This window comes from Vigna radiata, chromosome 7, assembly GCF_000741045.1.
Source record: "Vigna radiata var. radiata cultivar VC1973A chromosome 7, Vradiata_ver6, whole genome shotgun sequence".
Lineage (NCBI taxonomy): Eukaryota > Viridiplantae > Streptophyta > Magnoliopsida > Fabales > Fabaceae > Vigna > Vigna radiata.
The window spans coordinates 54,409,827-54,430,965 of record NC_028357.1 but is presented as its reverse complement, the minus strand read 5'-3'; the positions used below and the strand labels follow the sequence as shown (position 1 = coordinate 54,430,965).

The 21,139-nt window shown below is 32.3% G+C and overlaps 3 protein-coding genes across 4 annotated transcripts; 1 reads left to right on the top strand and 2 right to left on the bottom strand.

The window, feature by feature from the left end:
• Positions 1-5,688: 5,688 nt before the first annotated feature.
• LOC106768412 (UDP-N-acetylmuramoyl-L-alanyl-D-glutamate--2,6-diaminopimelate ligase) lies at positions 5,689-9,600 on the bottom strand. Its single transcript, XM_014653560.2, has 5 exons — positions 7,765-9,600; positions 7,432-7,548; positions 7,167-7,342; positions 6,116-6,261; positions 5,689-5,981 (listed from the first exon to the last, which is right to left on the bottom strand). The coding sequence occupies exons 1-5, from the start codon at positions 9,575-9,577 to the stop codon at positions 5,963-5,965; spliced, it is 2,271 nt and encodes a 756-aa protein (XP_014509046.1). The 5' UTR covers positions 9,578-9,600; the 3' UTR covers positions 5,689-5,962.
• An 85-nt stretch (positions 9,601-9,685) lies between these two features.
• On the top strand, positions 9,686-14,237 carry LOC106768413. Of its 2 annotated transcripts, none has more exons than XM_014653562.2 (7): positions 9,686-10,448; positions 10,884-11,090; positions 11,263-11,330; positions 12,044-13,049; positions 13,144-13,217; positions 13,327-13,498; positions 13,589-14,237. In XM_014653562.2, exons 2-7 carry the CDS (start codon positions 10,946-10,948, stop codon positions 14,155-14,157), a joined length of 2,034 nt encoding a protein of 677 aa, XP_014509048.1. In that variant the 5' UTR covers positions 9,686-10,448; positions 10,884-10,945; the 3' UTR covers positions 14,158-14,237. The 2 variants fall into 2 exon arrangements, with proteins under 2 accessions (XP_014509048.1, XP_014509047.1); XM_014653561.2 differs by having other exon boundaries at positions 11,257-11,330.
• A 2,074-nt stretch (positions 14,238-16,311) lies between these two features.
• On the bottom strand, positions 16,312-19,391 carry LOC106765655 (GMP synthase [glutamine-hydrolyzing]). The gene is made up of 5 exons (XM_014650342.2): positions 18,642-19,391; positions 17,731-18,357; positions 17,508-17,639; positions 17,240-17,415; positions 16,312-16,740 (listed from the first exon to the last, which is right to left on the bottom strand). The coding sequence occupies exons 1-5, from the start codon at positions 19,185-19,187 to the stop codon at positions 16,617-16,619; spliced, it is 1,605 nt and encodes a 534-aa protein (XP_014505828.1). The 5' UTR covers positions 19,188-19,391; the 3' UTR covers positions 16,312-16,616.
• Positions 19,392-21,139: the final 1,748 nt, after the last annotated feature.

The window sequence follows — 21,139 nt, the reverse complement described above, 5'->3', positions numbered from 1 at the left end:
AATCATAGTTCAACATACCCCACTTCATTATCACGTCAACAATAAAATAAGAAAATAAACAAAATATTCTAATTGATTTATGAAATTAAATTATGTAATAAAACTCTTAATCTTTTAGTTTCTAACTTTATAATTATATACTTTTTATTTATTTAAAAATGCTTAATCTGCTTTTGGTTACTTTTAATTTAACCACTCCGCCACCCCTAACCTTAATTTAGATTTTTTTTTTATTTATTGATATATATGAAATAATATGTTTTAAAAAATTAAAAGCTGTTCTTCATATATTTTGTAATCGTAAAAACAATTACTATAATTTGCTTATGTAGCTGTAAATTAATCATATATACTATAATAGCAAATGTTCAACCCACTCACTGAATTTTTTTTTTTTTAAATATTCTATTTAATTTTAATTTGCAATGGCTTAGTTGATATCGATCACATCACTTCTAAAGGAAAAGAGAGCATTCTCTTATAGAAAAGTTTCTATATAATGGAAAATTTTCATCAATCAGTGTGAGAGATAATTTAATAAGTACAATTTCTTTTTTAAGTGTGATTAGAAATAAAATAAAGTTAACTGCGACAATTGTTTCAGAAGATTAATGATTAGCCTTTTTCTTTTTGTTATAAAGTGATTGTTGTGTTTCAAATTTTAATTATAATTACAAAATATTCTTGTATAATGTTTTATTCAAAATAAATGCACATTTCTAAGAAAACCTACAATGAGAAAATCAACAACAATAAATTTAATTTGTTATACAAAAAATATAAGTTTAAATTTCACGAGTAAAATAAAAAAAAAATTGAGTATTATATAAAAATGAAAATTTATAAATTCATTATTATAAGGTTTTGAATTGAAAATTGTATTAATTTCTTTTGTGTGAGTTTGTATTTTATTAACGTTTTTATTAATAATATTAAAGTCGAAGGTTTATCTTAATAATAAATTTAAATAATTCAATAAAAAAGGTTAAGTAACGAAATTGGATAATTAACTTTGAATGAAGAATAAAAAAACTCACCCTAACAAAAGATTATTGAGAATAAAATATGATTAAGTCTAATATTAAAGAAAAAATTAAACATCATACACGAAAACTCACAAATTCATTGTTTTAACATTTTAAATTGAAATTAATATAAATATCTTGTGTATATGTTAGATTTATATCTTTCGTAGTGATTTTTTCTTTTTGAAAATATTGTATATATCTTTTCACATTATATACAATGTTTCATTGGTTTAGCCTTTTTAAATTTTTACTCTAAAGTTAAACATTGAGAAAGTTAGAATCATCATCTACAACTTTAAACACGTTAAAATATTGTGTTGTTTAATCAATAAAGTTTCTTGTTTGAAATGATAACATTTTAGAATTAGGTGTAATGATATCATATTTCTTGTTTTAGTATTCTCATAGGAGCATGCGAGAACAAAATTTATAACGAAAATTCAAAACAAACAAAACCTTAAATACAATATTCAATCTAACGATTTCGATATCAATTTTATTGAAATAACATTATTAAAATTAAGTATTACATGAGAAAATCTATTTATTTTATACATTGAATGGTTTGGACATGTGGATGTAATTTGTTTATATAGATATTGAATAGTTTTAGGGATTGTTGTGTTTGATTTAAGATTTTGTATTATATGGAAGAAGTTGAATAATGAAAGTATGTTGTTTGAAATATTAGAGAAATAGGAAAGTGGTGGACCTATTCAAAAAGTAGGGTGGGCCCTCTCATCAACCTTTTATGTTTCTTGTGCACAACAGCTCATACCTCAAACATACCTAGTTGGACATGCTTCTCACACATGCTCATTAATTCCACATTTTTATTTATTTACAATTTCATTATTATTTTTAGGTTTAAACCTTTTTTTTTTTCTAAGTTATAAGCGGAGGTTCAGTTTAGTCCATGTTTTTAAAAATGTAAATATTTGATCCCTAAATTATAAAAAATATATCAAATAAGTCAGTTTTTGACTTGAAATACTGTTTTTAGTTGTTTTTTAACAACTGCTACATCATTTGATACATTTTTAAAATTGGGGACTAAACTGATAATTTAGAGACTAAAAAGAGGTTTAAACCTTATTTTAATTTATTTACAATTTCTTTTTAAAAATAAATATTCATATAGATATTTTTCTTTAATGAATTAATGAGTTGTGGTAGATGTGTGGGTAAGTGGGGACAGCTTTCATACAAGTATTTGGTAATGACTCCAAAACATTATTTAGAAGCAAATTATGTCAATACTTCGTATTATCCTTTTTTTTTTTTCTTTTCCATTTCATTATCGTGTTGGAATGTGATGTGCACATGTATGTATGCTCTTTCCCTTTCTCCTTTACTCCACCAAATCCAACAATTACTTATCTTCATCCATTCAATCATTTAAATAAGAAAAACACATTTCCACCTCATTTTTCTCTTCTATGCCACTTTTCATTTTTCTCACATTTATCAACTTCTCTCTCACACTTATAAACTTCTTCAAATATGGTGTATATTGCATTTTTTTCTAATAACCATTCCAATTATTTCACTAAATTTAACTTGAAACTAGTAAGTGAATGGAATAATGCATACTAATTATGGTTTCGACATGTCCATCCATCAACTTTAATATTATGTTCATGAATATGTTAAAAGTTTCACCTTCACTATTCATAACATCAATTATATATATATAAATTATAAATCAGTTTTTAAAATTGAGTTAAACTTAAAAGTCTATTTCTTAATAAGAAGATTTATTAAAAGTAAAAAATAAAAAAGTAGGATTAATAATCTTTGTAAGTTAAGCTTTAAAATGATTTGTTTTAGTTTCAAAATAATTTGTTTTCACATATTGAATAGAAGGGTTACCAAAATCAATAAATAATAATTACGATAAAAAATACCATTCATACAATAATTACATTGCAATTGTATAAATAATCAACAAAAGAATTATGAATTACGAATATCAATGAACTTTCCTTCTAAATAATTGATTCATGTATACGCACATATAACATTTTTTTGTCAATAAACTTCATTTTACAAGTCAATTTTATAAAGTTAAGTTTAAAATTTACTTCTTATTAAGAAGACTTATTAAAAGTAAATGAAAAATAAGAAGAATAATATTTGTAAGTTTAGCTTCAAAATAATTTTTGTTTAGTTTCAAAATAATTTGTTTTCCTTATAAGAATAGTAGGATTACCAAAGTCAATAACAAATAAGATAAGCATAAATTAATTCTCATGAAAGACATAAACAATCATTGTAATAAAAAGCATAATTCATATAATAAATACATCCAAATTGAACAAACAGTCAACAAAATTGTGAATTGTGAATTGTGAATATTAATGAACTTTCCTTCTAAATAACAAATTTCCTATATGTATGTATATGTATAGTGTTCCTACAACGCCAAATAGTCTAATATCACTAAAGAATTGAGGCTAAAAATAGTTTAAATACTCATTTCTCATTTCATCCTTTGAAACACCTTTTAAGAACAAAACGTACTAAAGCGAAAAATACCTTGGATGAAGAGTTCTTAACCCTAATGATATCAATTGACGAATTTGAGATTAAAATATATTACATTTTTTTATCATCAATATTCGAGCTATGATTTTATAAAATTGAAAATACTTTTTAGATTATAGAGTGAACTTATCGACTTAAATTCTTCAAGAGTATTGTTTCTTATTTAAAGCTTAGGTTAAAATGTTTTTATGTGGGTTGATGGTAACTTTATAAAATTATACTAATTATTGTGGGAAGTATAGCTTCGTCATTACTCAACACAAGCATTGCCTATGAGGATATAAAACAAACAAGAGAAGAAACCACACTTCAAGATTGATCAATCATTAAGTGAAAAAAAAAAGAGGTTAATTTGAATTAGATACCTTGAAAGTGAAAACGTTCATTTCAGATTCTATAATATGAAAGGTATTTTCAAATTATGTGATTTGTAATCTACAATGTTAGTGTAATAGATAATATAACACCTAAACTTTTAATTTATGAAACATGGGAAACTTCTTTTATTGACTTAATGTGGAATCTTTTCATAAACTATGTCAAAAAATTCTTTTGAAGTTTAATCAGTAATTCGATTCTTATATTTAGGTCTTTAATTGTTTATAGTTTTTATATTTGTTTCTTACTCAATTGAATTTTTTTTTATAAGAAGACTCAACGTGGTCTTTTCATTAAATTAGTGTTAACACTATTTAAAAATGTGATGTGTAAAGTTCATTACTTGTCAAAATTTAAGTCATTTTCTATTTTCTAATAATATAATTTTGACACATATTACCTTGAAAGTAAAACATGACTTAGATTTTGACACATGATTCATTCAAATAAGTTAGATTTTGATATGAGACTCGGATTTAACATATAACACTTCCAAACAACACTAATATTAATTTAACATAAATCACCATATTGAATTATTAAAAAAAAAAAAGTTCAATTGAATTTTTTTAAAGAATCGGAATTCCCTTAAATAAAAAAAGTACAGGGACAAAAATGAATCAAAAGCCTAATTAAGACTTTCTTTATAAACTTAATTAGTAACTTACTTCCTATAATTTACTTTGGTTCCTGTATTTTTTTATTCAATATTTTTTAAATAAAGTCAAATTAATTCTTCAATGCATTTGAAACTGTTATATATCAAAATTTAAAATATATCACACCGTTTAAATATGTCACATATCAAAATCTCAAATCATTTTTAAAAAGAGAACTATAAGATAAAATTAATATGACTTAAATTTTCACACATAACATCTTTCAAATTAAAGTCAATTTAATGAAAAAAATAAATTAATTATATTTAAAACATATTAAGAATAAATTATATGACGGACTAAATTATTGATTAAGTTTTTTTATATTTCCTACAGTCTCGTTGGGGTGCATCAGGAAACGATCGGGTGGAGTACCAAAGTGTCTCTCATCACCATTATTTGCATGATCAGGGTATTATTGCAACGCTCTGTTTAGAATCTGCGATTCCTAATTTGTGCTTCGCATTTCAATGAATGGTTTATTGATGCACACAAAATGGAAATAAAATACACTCTGAAGCTTCATCTGCTTATTGATGCACAGTCAATATTAAGTTCAACCCCAGTTTTTGTAGACTTACACTAAATATTCTTAAAATTCTGTAAACTATTTTCTGTATTTTTTAATCTTTACACCAATTTCTCTTAATTGTTTTAAAAATATTTTATCAACATTCTTTATACATTACACTATCCCGTTTGTTATTTGAAAAGCATTACAGTGTATGTTAGTATAAGAAAGGTTATTAATATATATATATATATATATATATATATATATATATATATATATATATATATATATATACACACATACACACACATAATTTCATAGAAATCTCGAAGATAACTACAGTAATTTACTTTCTTTTTTAATTGTATACTTAAAAATATATTATAATATGTGAATATCTATTAATTTAATTATTTAAAAATTGTTTACTCAACAAAAAATATTAAACACACATTTAAAATTCTAAAAAATATTTTAATAGTTTCTAATATTTTGTTAAGTCTAAAAGTATGAATTTTATTTGGAACAGAAATTGAAAGATGTATCGTAAAAAAACAAGGTAGGAAGAAAAATGGCTTGTGTACAGTTGTAAAAAGCTAAGAAAGAGGAAGCAAGCTAATGCATTACTCTTGATAATTTAGGTAGAAGACGTAGAATTACAGTGGAAAAGGGAAAAAGAGATTATGACTACATTTGTATAAACAAAATTAAACGGTTGGATAAACTAACTGTACTAAGCGCACCGTGCAATTTTTTGGCTGGAATTTGAAGGCTATTTATTTCCGGCTTGCGCTTTCCAGCTTTTTGCCCTTTTCTGCAAACTTGCTAGAATTATATCAATGGCTCTCTGGTAACCTGAAACAGTAACGAGATAAAAAAAGAAATAAACATGTGAATTTTTTTGTTTAAGGTGTGGTCTTCGAAATTTGACAATAACCAGCTTTGTCAAGTAACAAATGGGCATAGAAGCAGAAAACACTCTACATTACCTCCATGGAAATTCACTTGTATCTATTCCAGCTTGGTGAAGCTCATCAACATATTGCAATGCCTCTCGGCACTCTTCTCGATCGTCAAAAAACTCCTTCTTATCACCTTCTATTTGATATGCTTCATGGCCTTTGCCAGTTACCACCTGCACCATGCATAAAAAAGTATAAACTTGTTGCACGCATCACAAGACCAACGAATTGACAATTCTTTGTTTACGTTAACCTTTGGTGCATTATTTCAATTTATTTAAGATATCATATTCTTAAAGATTTAATTCAAAAGATGTCAAAACAAGAGTCTACAGGTTACTAAACTCCGCTAAGTATTTTATTTTTTCAGACAGTGAATCTAAATCTTACATAGAATACGTTATCAATAGTAGAATGACAGCTAACAGGAAGTTTTCTCAATTCCAAAAACCACAAATTATTGAGAAAGGTTAGCTTGGTTTGGGCCCCTTATACTAGGATGGGGTTGTATCAATAGTAAAGGCTTAAATCAGTCCAAGGCTACCAAAATGTCAAGCTAGAATTCCAACATGTGTACCGGAACCGAGTCTTGACTTCATTGAATAACTAATTGGAATGTTCGGTATACAGGAGGAAACTATGATAGATGGACATAAAAATGATCTATGGAAAATAGATAAGAAATAGCATTGAAGCTAGATGTTGAAGGATAATTCATCCACATGCAAGAGAAGGATTCTTGTTGTGGATCATGGCAAATAGTTATTCTATGTTTCTTCAATGTTTAAATTTAAGCCTCTCCCTATTTTTTCTCTCTTAATCAGCATATTTGACTATAGTTGTTCTTTCTTGTTGGTTTTCTATGTTCCCTCCTAAGAAAAATCTGCTTCGTAGAACTATCACTTTGATATAAATCTTAATATTATTCAAATTTTTTAAAAAAATAAACAACTAAAAAACCTTTTTGCAGTAACAAACACCAAAATACTTTCAAATAAGTGACTTCTGAGACATCACAACTAAGCTCAATTCTACAATAGAGGGTGAAAAATAGTAGTATAGAGCTCCGTTAACTTACAACCACATCGCCCTCCTCTCCCATTGCAACCGCAGCTCGCACAGCTACCCTCCTAATGTCATGGAGAAAAAGTCTATGACCATTTGGAAGAGGTGGATAATAGTCATTTTCTCCATATTTGAGGTAGTCTTGCATTGACCATCCTACCCCAGATAACATATCATCCAATATATCCACTGGAAACAAAGACAAAAAGTATGTCAAATTAATTAAAGCATGCACAAATATTCCTACATTACCTATATTCAATGTTCAAAATACATACAAGGGTCTTCATTTTTGGGATTGTCAGATGTGAGCATGGTCACTTCACTTTTATCTGTTGCTATCTTGGTCATCGCAGGTCTCTTACCCCTGTCACCCTCACCACAGCATCCAATGACTTCAAAAATGAACAAGGAATTGTGAGATGCACAATAAAGAGAGCATATTTCAATAAAATAATCCAAGTCTTCGAACTCAACGGCATGTGAAGAAGTATGCAGTTTTAACGTTCCAAAAGAAAAATGCTTTGGTACAGTTTCTTCAAGTCCAAAACAAAATTATAGAGGAAATTTTCCACAGCAATAAACGAAACAGTAACACAACACAAACATACCAGTTATGATCCTGCGAGGTCCTAGCTCTCTTACAGAATCAAGCAATCTAGACAACGAATCAGGAGTACTGGCATGGTCCACTATCACCCCAAACGCCTGTTCCTCATCAATCAATTCACACCTCCCAGGAACCGCATCAACCTCTTCAATTCCTCTAACAATGTCCTCTAATGGCGCCCCAACAGCAATCCCAACCGCTACAGCCGCAAGAATGTTGTAAATATTATGCTTCCCAAGCAAACCTGAAGAAATCTCCAGTATCCCTGTGGGAGTATTAACCAACACCTGAGTCTCAAACAGAGAAAGTTCAAACTTCAATGGATGAACATCTGCATCCTTATTCTCCATCGCAAACGTCACAACAGGAACCTCCTGACTCCCCTGCGACACAAAAAATGGCGCGTTCGGATCATCAATGTTAACAACCTTCCTATGCCTCTCAGGATCCACCATTCTCGAGAACAACTTAGCCTGCGCATTTCTGTCGCCCTCCTTGTCCTGACTCAAGTTTGTGAAAACAGCGATGTCAAAATCAACCTCATCATACTTCCCCTCCTCCAGGCCATGAGAACCTGCCTCCATGACCACCGCCTCAGTCCCGTTGTGAATCATCTTCGCCATCAAGTTCTGAACCAAAACAGCATCCAACGCCCCGCTACCCAACTCCAACTTATTATCCCCGTGGACAAAAGAGGCAACCGAGTTCAACATCCCAGTGCGTAGTCCCATGGATTCATACAAACTTTTAATCAAACAAGTGGCGGTCGTTTTTCCATAAGTCCCAGTTATCCCAATCACTGCCATTTTAGTGGAAGGATGTTTATAAAACGACGCAGCCAGAGCAGGAAGAACAGCATTAGTATCTTCCACAATAACCAAAGCCTTACACCCCAAAGTATCCTCAATATCAACCTCTTTACTAGCCACAACCGCAACCGCACCTCTCTTATCAGCCTCGGAAAGAAACAAATGTCCGTCGGTTTTACGCCCAACACAACACACAAACAAATCCCCGGAATTAACAATCCGCGAATCGTGCTGAATTCCGGTGATTTCGACTTCTAAATCACCGGAAACCGACACCGGCACGACCTTACTCTCATCTAAAAGCTCAGCCAAACTCATCTTGAACTTTCCGTCTACAATTCTAACCTTGCTTTTCCCGTAACTGTCAAAATCCAATTCAAACGGAGATTCACTCAAGCTTCCGTTACCATTACCATTACCGGTGAGTCCCTGGAGCCGTTCAATTTCCTCCAAATCGCCGAGCTCATCCGCCTGAAGTTCATCCACGGCGGCTGCAGCGACCAGCTGGTCTTGTTTGGGGGGATTCGGCTCGAGAAGGCCTTGGGAGACGAACTCCTTGCGCTTGAGCGCGATGGCTTTGTCGATATCGCCGAAGAGGTCGTCGCCAGAGGTGTCGAAGTCGACGTTATCGGGGGCGTCTTCGACGTCGGCGATGGCGGCGAGGTACGTGGCCTGGTTGTTCTTGTAGTCTTCCTCTTCGATCTGGCGCGCGCGTTCCGCTTGCTGCTGAATTTGTTGGAAGGTGGAGAAGCCATGGGAGGAGTCCTCGGCAGCCTCCGGTGGGTCGTCGTCACCTGGGCTTGGGTAGAACCTCCCATCAGGCCCAATGGCCCTAACCAATGGACATAAAATTGAAGAGCGAAAGAAGAGTGTGAAGTCAGAAGGTCTACGAAAGTGTTGGAACTTCACTACAGTGGATGTAGTAGTAGTAGTAGTAGTAGTTGCAGTTGCAGCTGTAGGAGTTGGAGAAACCAACTGCGAAACACGAAGAAATGATAACGCCATCAAAGGGAGTGGCAGTCGCGACAACGCTCAAGGGGTTTCTTTGGGTTTTAGAAATTTTTTTTGTTTGGACTCACATTGGGCCTAATTGCAGTTTTCTTTTCCTTGGGCTCGGCCCAAATTCCATTTACGTCTTTCTCTGTTGTTGTTACATGAGATGTGAAAATAAAAGATAATCTCATAATAAGTGAGTGCGGGACCAAAGGCAGAAGCATGAAGGGTTGACAGTGGTAGCAAGACAAGGAACAGGGGCCAGGGTGTTCCCTCCTTACACATGAATGAAAGCAACACGTCTACTCCAGCAAAAGGGAAGATTCCTTTAAACGACACCGTTTTCGGTACTCGGATAGCTCCATTCAACAGCACAACTCCGAAAGGAGGACCAACATCATACTTTGATTGCTACTAATACCAATTTTCCGTTAATGGACTTTGTATGGTCATATAATCACATTCCTTCAACCTTAAACATGTTGTCAGAAGTTCATTCTCTGAACATATGTATATCAAAGACCACCCTTTAGTGAATCCCAGTACTCTGAGACATTGACACTCAGACAATGAAAGACATGCAAAGGAGGGTGCATTTGGATTTGTTACTGCAATTGCACAGAATTGGTGGACATGTCGAGAAAAGTTTCAGATAACGAAACAAAAGCAAGCCAAGTTGCCTTCAACCAAAAGCTTTCCTCCACCACTAATTATTTTACGATTTACTAGTCACTGTCATAATATTTGGTGTTCCAATCAGATTCCTTTCACTATTTACACACACATGTTTTTTCGTTTCACACTTCCACTTTCCACTCTAGATCTACATTTTCATGCTCTTGTTTAAGCTCTGGGAGAACGTGCATTTGGGTATTACAACCAGGTATGTATCTCTCACATTCGATTCATATATCCTTACAGTTACAATGTTAACCTTAACTAAGCACAAAAAGAAGAAGACTTTAGGAATTAAATAACTCTGATCTTCACGTATTTTGTTTTACGAACAGACAAAGTGGATTATTTTTCATTCTTATATTTCAATTTTGTTCGGTGATTGGTGAATATGCAAATTCTCAATTGGTTATAGATCAATATATAGGTATACTTGTTTAGTTCTAGAAAGTATGATCATTCGATTGTAAAATTGAACTCTTCCTAGTTTAAATTTTTTTGTGGGGTTTGAAACTGATTATCAGTTAGTACTTTGGATTCTGGTGTTTGTAAACTGTCTTTTGGATGACATTCTGAAGCTGAACATAACTTGTTACTTCTCAATTACAAGGATTAACCTTTCCTTATTTCCGTGCTTGCACAGACTTGGTGTTTTTCCCATTAAATTTGACTAGAAGATCGCAGATAAAAGCTTTCCTCCTTATCATGGCGAAAAGATCTCCTACTCGGGTTAACCAAACGTACGAGACAGGCTGTACGTGGCGAATGTTTAGAATCTTTAATTTTCGTGAAAGTCGTTCCGACAGAAGATTGGTTTCCAGTAGGAGGCATTTGAATGCTCATGCTAATGGTAAGATATTTCTTTGTTTGGCATTGAAAAGGGTAAAAGAAAATACGGTACGATTTTAAAATGAAGATTTTTGGGCCAACGTGTGCCTTCATTTCCCATTTTTTTATTTTGCTTAAACCTTACATATAAAAAATCAATTGTAAGTTTTCTGCATCTTTTTTCCAAGCTGCAGAAAATGGAAAATCCAGAAGTAACTCAGGTGAGGCCAGCACAGTTGATGAGAAGTGCCTTCAAATTGGTGTAAGTTCTGATCAAACACACTTCCTTTTCTAAGAGCCCTTGCTTTTAAGATTCTAATTAAAAAGTTTTATCTTCCCATGCATGATGCTTTTACCCTTTTAACACTATTTTACCTCTTCTCTCATCTGTTTACGTGTTCTTTAAGTTGCTCGTGATACTGTACTGATCACCTGTAGTGTGCTTATATCTCATTACTCATCAAGTGTACTTGTTATTTCAATTTAAACGTCTAGGAAGTTTGTTAACCATATCTTTTGTACAGAGAGGAAAACATCTTCCTTGACATTAGCCATCTTATTTTGTTCTGACATTTTACTCTTTTTCTTTCACTACCCTTTTTTTTTTATCTCAAATTAATTAGTGTAGGGGTAGTGTTTAGGACTTTGTAACATGAAGAAATCTTTTAATACTGTATCACTTTAAATCTTGAATGCCTTAAAAAAAATTTCACTGTGATGATGGCCGGAAGACTTACATCCTAGTATACATTTCAAAATCATCACCTTCAGCCTTGGTCTAAACAATAAGTGTCCTGTTTTGATGATCTGGCGACTGGTTTCGTGAAGAAGAAAAATCCATACATTATGAACCTAGAATTTTTGTTTAACCTTTAAAATTGTCTCGTATAGATAGCCAGATTCGGCAAAAAGTGTTACCATGCATTCCTCTCATATGGAGAGCACAATAGCACTGACAGAGAATTGTAATTACAGGTTAGTTCCAGAAGAAGAGATTACATCTGTAGAAGTATCAACAGCATGGTGAATGATGAGGTAGCAGATTGGGAAAATGAAGTAAAAAAGATGATCGTTGATCACAGGTTTGTCAATACACATTATCAAGGCAAAGATGGAGCGGGCTGCCAGCCTAATCAATTCCTGGATGCTTTACAGATTTTATATACAAACAAGGAACTTTTCATTAAACTTCTGCAAGATCCAAATTCTTTGTTAGTAAAACAGATTCAGGAATTACAGAGTTCTCAAGTGAAAGAACCATGCCAGCATGCAAGGCAGAAAATGACGAGTAGATTAAATAAGCCTCAAAATACTGATGCTACACAATGTGCAAAACCTTTTAATTCCTCTGATAGATCTGATTTGAGGTCAAACAGAATAGTAGTTTTGAAGCCTGGCACAGTTAATGTGGAAAATTCTGTAGAAACAAGCTTTGTAAGTCCTCCACATTCGCCTGATAGCTTCAGTTCTAATGCACAAAATACTAGGCTTTCACATTTTCCCTTCAGTTGTATAAAGAGAACATTGAAGCATGTTATGAAAGTAAGGAGACAAGAACAGCAGTTGAAGACAGCTGATGGAATACCAAGTAGACTTTCCTCCAGTTCAAAGGGCCTGGGAGATGGAAAAAAAGCACAAGAATTGGAAATTTCTGAAAGAAACTCACCAATTCATGCCCTTAGTAATACTGGAAAATGGTTGAATTCATATCATGATTTGAAGAAGAAGAGGGAGAACATTATCATGTTCAAGGATTCTGCGTTATGTATGGGTCAGGAAGCAGCTTCTTTTGGTGAAAGTTGCAGTAAGAATACTTCAGTTAGCCCTCGTGAAGAAAATATATTGAAAATGCACGTTGAAAGTAGGAAGAGTCGATCTCAGATGTTGAACTATGGAATCGAGGAAACTTTTGAAGAAGACATTAATCTTAAAAATAGTGTTCTTAACCACAATCTGCATGCATATTATGATATTCCTAGAGGTATGCCCTATATAATAAATATCTGTCTCGTCTACCACCAATGCAATCCATCATTTCTTTAGTATGGTCTAATGAGAGAATTTTTCTGAAGCAGATGGCAGATACATGGACAGTCCTACTCAGAACATCAACATGAATAATATAATCGGAGGAAGTGGATCTTTGCTGGTAAATAGCTTTTGACATTCACTCTCACTGTGAAGTGACGTAGAAATCTGAATTATTCCTGTCATTTTTTTTATCCTTAATGTGAATGATGAAATTTGACGTTTATTAGGATTTGCGTCCAGAAATCCAGACATTGTCTTTTTCATCAGATGTTTCATCAAGCCAATCCTGTCAGAGAACAGATAATACTGTAAACATGGGAAACAAAGTCGAACATCCTAATAATGAATCTTTTGATGAACATTTTATTAAGGATGATGTTACCAACCTTATTCAACCAGGTATATACGGTTTTAAAGCTGGACATACTAAAATTTCTTTTTCTTGTCTCTCTATTGTCAAACCAAGTTGACAGTTTAGGACTTGCACAGATGAGTCACCAGAAAAGAGAATGCATGAAAAAATTGAAGAGAACCATTTTGAAGACCTTTTAAGACTCTCTTTTGATCCAATGAACGATTTAGTCTCCTCCAAGGACGACATCATAGACTATGTAAGGGAAATTCTGCATGCTTTGAACCTTACTCTGAAGAGATCATCTGACCAATTGCTGGATCCAACCACCTTTGTTGAACTGAAGGAAAAACCTAGCCAACTTTCTGGTGGAACAATCTTGCATGACTGTGTCATAGAATGTTTCATGCAGGTATACCAGAATAGTGGTTTCCCACTTCACGTTGGAAACGTCCAAGCGTATGTTTTGAAGAAACTTGTGGTTAAAGAGATCACTGAACTCGTTAACTTGCACTTTCACTCTCATCCATCAACTTTAACGTTAGAACAGCTTGTTGAAATGGACTTGGCAAGACGTGGTTCATGGCTAAATATCCAAGTTGATGCAGAAGATATAGCAGTAGAGCTGGAGACACATGTTCTTGAAAAACTGGTATTGGAAATTGCCTCTGAGATGAATTACCAGAAACATGACACATTGCAATAAACCTATCTGTATGTACTTAATCGTTGGATGATAATTAATAAAAAATTACATTAGCATCAATGCAATATATTTTTCATACATCTAGGTTCATTCTTTAACTACATGAATCTGAATCAGTGTTGGCTGTATTTTTATTTTGAACTTAATATTAATAAGTAAATACAGTAAAAATGAATGATATAAGATTAAACTCAGATACAAAAAGGTGGGTCCCATGTTAAAAAGTTAATTCTCTTTCTTACATATATATTCATTTCCTTCGTTTATAATGTTTATGAGAATTATTTCTTATTTTTTATTTCTTTTTCTTTTCCATCATATATTTCTTATATCTTCGTCATAACCTGTTTATGAAAATTATATTGCATTTTAGAAAGAATAGAAACTGTAAAGGTATTGTTGCTTGAAATGTTTGTTAAAAAATTGTATGTTTTAGTATATATATTTGTTTACTGATTTATGAAAATTTTAATTGAAAATTGAATTTCCTCTTTGTTTATTCTGCTCTTATCAATATTCTCTCTCTTTTAAGATCATATCCACTCATTTCCTTCACTTATAATGTTTATGAAAATTACTTTTTTACTTTTTCTTTTCTTTTCCTCCATATATTGTTCTCTTTTATTCTTCGTAAGTGTGGTCTATTTATTAAAATTAAATAGTTTGTTTGCAAACAATATAAATTGAACAGGCATTGTTCTTTAAAATGTTCATTAAAAAATGGTATGCTTTAGTATATATATGTATTCCCTAATATCTGAAAATGTTAATAGGAAATTGATTTCCTTCTCTGTTTATTCCGTTCTTATCAATAATCTCTCTTTCTTAACAACATACTGAGTCATTTTCTTTACTTATAATGTTTACGAAAAATATTTCTTATTTCATTTTTATAAAAATCTTGTTTTGGTCCTCCAATTTAATTTAAAAATTCAATTAGACCCCATAATTTTTATTTGACGCGTCCTCTAGTTTTTAAAAATGGTCAAATTAGATCTTTTTTAACGTTTATTTATTTATTTATTTTTTTTTTTGTCATACGTTAAGATATTGTCATGTAACATAATAGATGTTACATGTCATATAACAATACTCAATTTAACTGTGATATTTAAAATTTTGATTCAATTGAATTTTTTTTTTAATGAATCAGTGTTATTTCTTGTTAAGAAACGAGAAAATCAGTAATTAAGTCTCATTATTACTTATATATATATATAGAGCTTAAAATAATTTTTTAAAATTTATATATCAAATTACTTCACATAAATCTTCAAAATAGTTTTATTTTTTTTACACTTTTAATTTGAATAAAAGATCTCTATTTTAAATTTATAATTTAAAAAATTAAATATGTAAGGTGACACGATAAATTTTTAAATAATATATATTGAATGAAAATTAAAAGTTTCACTTTACATTTGCATTTTTTATATTTTTTAAAAATTATAAATTTAAAATAATTATTTTTTAAACTTTAAATTGAAAAATAAAATTAATTTGAATATTTAAGTGAAATGATTTAATGTATAAATTTCAAAAAAAATATTTATATATATATATATATATATAAATTTATATATAAATATATTTACATTCTTCTACATCCTTTAACCTTCTTATTTCTAGAGTTTTTGCATTATGTTTTTCACATCACCTACTCTTTACATTTTTTCTTCTACATCACCAAACCTTTGTATTTTTACTTGACATTTTTTTCTACATAGTCAAACCTTCATATTTCGGTTTTAAGTATTTTTTTACATACTCTCTATCATTTATACTTTTAAAAAATCTACTTCTATATTCTTTTACAAACATATTAACTTTCTAAAATCATTTTTCCCATAACTTAATTATAAACTTAAAAACCTTTTATTGGTTCTACTTGAAACTTAATTATAAAGTGAAAAATATATATTCATTTTTTTCAATCTCTAAGTTTCTTTTAATATAATACATACTTACTAACTCAATAAACACATAAAGAACTAACATCAACCCAAATTGTATACACAAGTTTAACACTAGTTAATTACTAAAATAATCCATAAAATTTATAAAAACTGTTGTTCTATCAAAAGTGTAGTTTTATTTTTAATGTTCTGAAAATTGTCAATTTTGTTAGCACAACAATCATAGAGAATAACGATATACTTATCAGAGTTCGAATACATCCTGAAAATGCCAACATCCAAACTCCAATCCCATGTTCAAAAACTACATCAATAAAATTGATTCATGGGGCAAAAAATCATTACAATGTAATAATTTAGGTTATGGTCCTCTAAACTCCTATTCCAATCACAGTCACAACAATCATCAATTCCACTAGAAATTCCCGCTCCCATAACATCCCTCCAAACTAAGAAAATCAAATAAGAAATTAGTCACAGCCTTAGCGCATATACAACTTGATAATGCCTCAACTTTTGTAAAATAAAAACCATAAATGCTAATTATTCCCATTCAATGGTTGATGGTGGCTTTGAGGTAATGTCTTGCACAACACGGTTTACACCACGAACACCATTACAAATCTTTCTGGCTACGTCGTCAAGAAACTTGTGCTCAAAGTAGTACCTGAAATTTGTTTCATCATGCAGTTAGAGGAAAAGATTATTTGAACTCAATAGGATAATTTTAAAAAACTTGTAGATCGTGATATCACATAATGAAATGATAAGCTGACACCATTTTATCTGAAATCATTCAAATTTTTATTCTTCACTTATAAGTAATTTAAATTCTGGGAAAGGAAGGGATATTGTCCCCTTCTCGTGTCAAATAACATACCACCGCAACAATATTGAACAAGCAGAATATCATGTCATCATACGCCTAACAAACTTTATTTACAAAGTTTATTTGTTCCATTCAATAGTTTACCAGAAACATTTCAACCAACAATTGGTAATTTAGTACACAATTAAATAAAAATAAAAAATAAGGCTAAGGAGCACAGGACAACAAAATATTTTTTTAGCATGTACATTAGCCGATGAAGCACATTCAGTATTAATAAGGGAAATATAAAAAAGTTAAGCAGCAGCATAGCCAAACAGTAGAGTTCAAATCTTACCAGTCTGCAGTCATTCCATCTTGACTTGTAACAGCTCTAAGAGCAACAACATGGGAGTGTGTTCTTTGATCACCTTGAACACCAACTGATCGAACAGGCAAGAAAACTGCAAAAGCTTGCCATATTGAATCATAGAGTCCAGCATCCTTGATTGACTGGATGAAGATCTCATCAACCTAAAAAACAATTTTCAAAGGTAAACACCAAAGGGTAATCATCAATCAACACAAAATATACACAGGCACAAAAAAATAAAAAATTCATATACCTGTCGGAGAATATCTAAAGCATTTCCTTCAGTCACATCACCCAAAACTCTCACAGCGAGACCAGGCCCAGGGAATGGATGGCGTTTTAGAAATGCCTCGGGAACATTCAAGATCTTCCCTAATTGACGAACCTAAATTCACACGAACAGAAAAAATGTATTACATAACATGAGAATCCAAGCCATTCAAACAAGCCAGTTGATCAAAAGTAAAAAGTAAGACCTCATCCTTGAATAGTAGCTTAAGCGGTTCAATAAGCTTCAATTTCATGTCCTTCGGAAGACCTCCAACATTATGATGACTTTTAATGGTATGGGAGTGGGTTCTCCCAGTCCCAGGTGGAGGGCAAGATTCAATCACATCCGGATACAACGTCCCTTGAACCAAGTAAGCCGGCTTCTTTCCCAGCTTAGCTTCAAGCTCCTGGGCAAATGCATCAAAAATACAAATAAACTCCTTCCCAATAATCTTCCTCTTAGTCTCCGGATCCGTCACACCTTTCAACTTCGTAAGAAACTGATCCACGGCATCAACACACACAACTGGCAGATGAAGATCCTTCTCAAAGGTCTCCATCACACGCTCCCTCTCCTTATACCTAAGCAACCCATTATCCACAAACACGCAATGAAGCCTACCGCCAATAGCCTTATGCACAAGAGTTGCAGCAACAGTGGAATCCACACCACCAGACAAAGCACATATGACATGCTCATCAGGCCCCACCGTATCATTAATCACCTTTATCTCCTCCTCCATCACATCCTCCATGTTCCACCCTGCTTCCACGCCACAGACATCAAACAGAAAATGCCGCAAGGTTTCCATTCCTTCCGCTGTATGCGTCACCTACACAAGAAAACACCCAAAATTAATCCCTAACGAACACCACATAAGATTAAAATAGCCAAAATACGTCGTTAGTGACCAGAATATCTCAATTTTTTTCTGCAAAAATCTTGACGTAGTTCATAAAACTTTAGAAACCACAAATATCTTTCATTGAAGATTAAGATATGATACTAATGTTAAGACGACAAAACACTATCTCCAAAACCAAATGATTTGAAACCAAAATTAGATGGGCAAGAATCATATTCTATGCAATTGAAAGTATGTTTCCAAAAAACTACCTCAGGATGATACTGGAGGCCATAGAACTTAGCGGAGGGATTTTCGATGGCAGCGACAGCGCCCTGGTCGCTGCGGGCGATGACGTGGAAGCCATCGGGGAGCGTGACAGCCTCGTCGCCGTGGCTCATCCAAACGACCTGTCGTTTACCAACTTTCCCGGACGGGAAGAGCGCGGAGGGTTTGTCGACGCAGATTTCCATGCGGCCGTACTCCTGCTTGTGTCCGACTCGGACGTCGCCGCCGAGGCGCTGGACGAGGAGTTGGAGACCGTAGCAGATGCCGAGGACAACGACGCCATGGGAGCGGGCCCAGGAAAGGAAGCCATCGGGGAAGGAGGGGGAGTCGGGGGTGTGAACAGAGTGGGGACCGCCGGAGAGAATGACGACGGAGGGGTTGAGGTCGGTGATTGTGGCGAGGGAGGAGGTGCCGGAGATGCAGAGAGAGAAGACGGAGAGACTACGGATTCGGCGAGTGATGAGGTGCGTGTATTGGGAACCGTAATCGAGGATGAGAACAAGGTCAGATTTCACGTTTTTGGGGTCCATTTTTTGAGATTCTGCCGGTGGCTGCTCAAAACTCACAAGAGAATTACAAAATCTAGTTAGGGTTTATGGTGTTGACAGTGGTGACAGGTCAGGGTTTATGTCGCAACACTACTAGTACAGTTAGTACGTGTTTGGTTAATCGTTAAATTATCACCTCCTTTTGCGTCGAACACTTACCAAAACGTGGAAGCTATATACTAAGTGCCTCTGGTTTCAGGACTCACAACCAAACACACCGTTAGTTTTGAAAACCGAGTAAACGTGACGCTTTATTTATTAGTAATTACTGTCACTAACTGGCATTAGGGTTTTAGCTCTGGCGGGAACCACTCATTTTATTTCTGGTGGTTTTTTTTTCTCTTTGCAATCAGTTTCTGCCACTTCACCAACCTTTTTTCCTGTAACACTAATATTTCTTCTTCCCGCAATATAAAAAAAGATGTTTCAATTTGTGATGCATTTTATTAATTGTTTATTCTAGTTTTTTAATTTCATATAAATTAATTTTCCATAAATAATCTATGTAAATATAAGTCATTTAAAAATATACTATTTAAATAAATTTATTGAAGTAGAGAGAATATAATGAGTGGTGTGTAATTAACGAATTTTATTCATATTTTAATGATCATATATAAATTTATTAAATTCTCAATTTTCAATTTGACTGCGACTCAAAAGTGCTTTAAATTTGCATGTATAAAAGAAAAAACTATTGTTGCTCGAAAAATGCAAAAAAAAGTATTGCTGTCATATTCCTTTACAATATAAGTTCACTCGCTTTCTTAGCACATTATAAAAAAAACCGTCACATCACATTATTATATTAATGTTGTTATTCCCTTTTTACTATTATATTACGTATATAACATCATACGGTAAGTATATGTTTTACTAATTTATTTTATTAATATTTTTAATTTAAAACACAAAATTTAATCTTTAGATCGAATTGGGTAAGTTTTGATTTAATTTGTAAATCTTGCAATATAAAAAAAATTGTGGAAAATAAAAATATTTATATTTTATTATTATCTTTATGTATTAAAGATATATAATCAGATATAGTCATGATTTAATTAATAGAGTTTGTAATTTATAAGATATTTTAGAAAAAGATAAAAGTATTTATATTTTATTATTATCTTTATGTATTAAAGATATATAATCAGATATAGTCATGATTTAATTAATAGATTTATAAGATATTTTAGAAAAAGATAAAAGTATTTATATTTTATTATTATTTTTGTATTTTTGGAGATATATGATTTATAACAAATCTATAAATTTAAAAGCACATTCAAGACTTAATCACAAGAATTTTCTAGCTTAAATAGTTAACTTGAATCATATTATTTATTTTTTATTTGTTTTTGGGTTCAGAGCAGTCAGCATTTTGCAGGAACAGGTAAAGATCTAAGGTTAAGGTTTTCTCAAATTGGGGTTTTTGTTGTTTTGTTGAATTTCTTTTAGGAAATTTCAATTCATTGAACAATTAGGATTCTCCTGTTTGATCACGTTGAATTAGAGGTCTTAATGCATATAAGTGACAATGGCGGGTGATGATAGTCTGGAGTTCGGGATCCGGTTAATGGATACTCATGCATTTGCGAAAGAAATTTATTCAAAAGTTCCTCTCCAATCATCTGGATTAAATCAATATCAGAAACAAGAGAGAGAAGTTGTAATGTTGGCCAGGAAGCAGAAGACTTACATAATTTTGAAGGGTGATGACAGACAGTGACGATGAATCTGTGGATAAATCTTCAATAACTACTACTCCATCTAGAAGGTCTGACAATCATAAAAAAAGACTATGGAATGCCAGAAACTTATGATGAGGAAGGTGGTGTTAATCAGGAGAAGAGATTTTATGAGGCTATGCAGCGTTGCAGGGATCCAAATGCTGAGGATAAAATGAATCCATTTCTTGAACAAAAGGCTTGGGA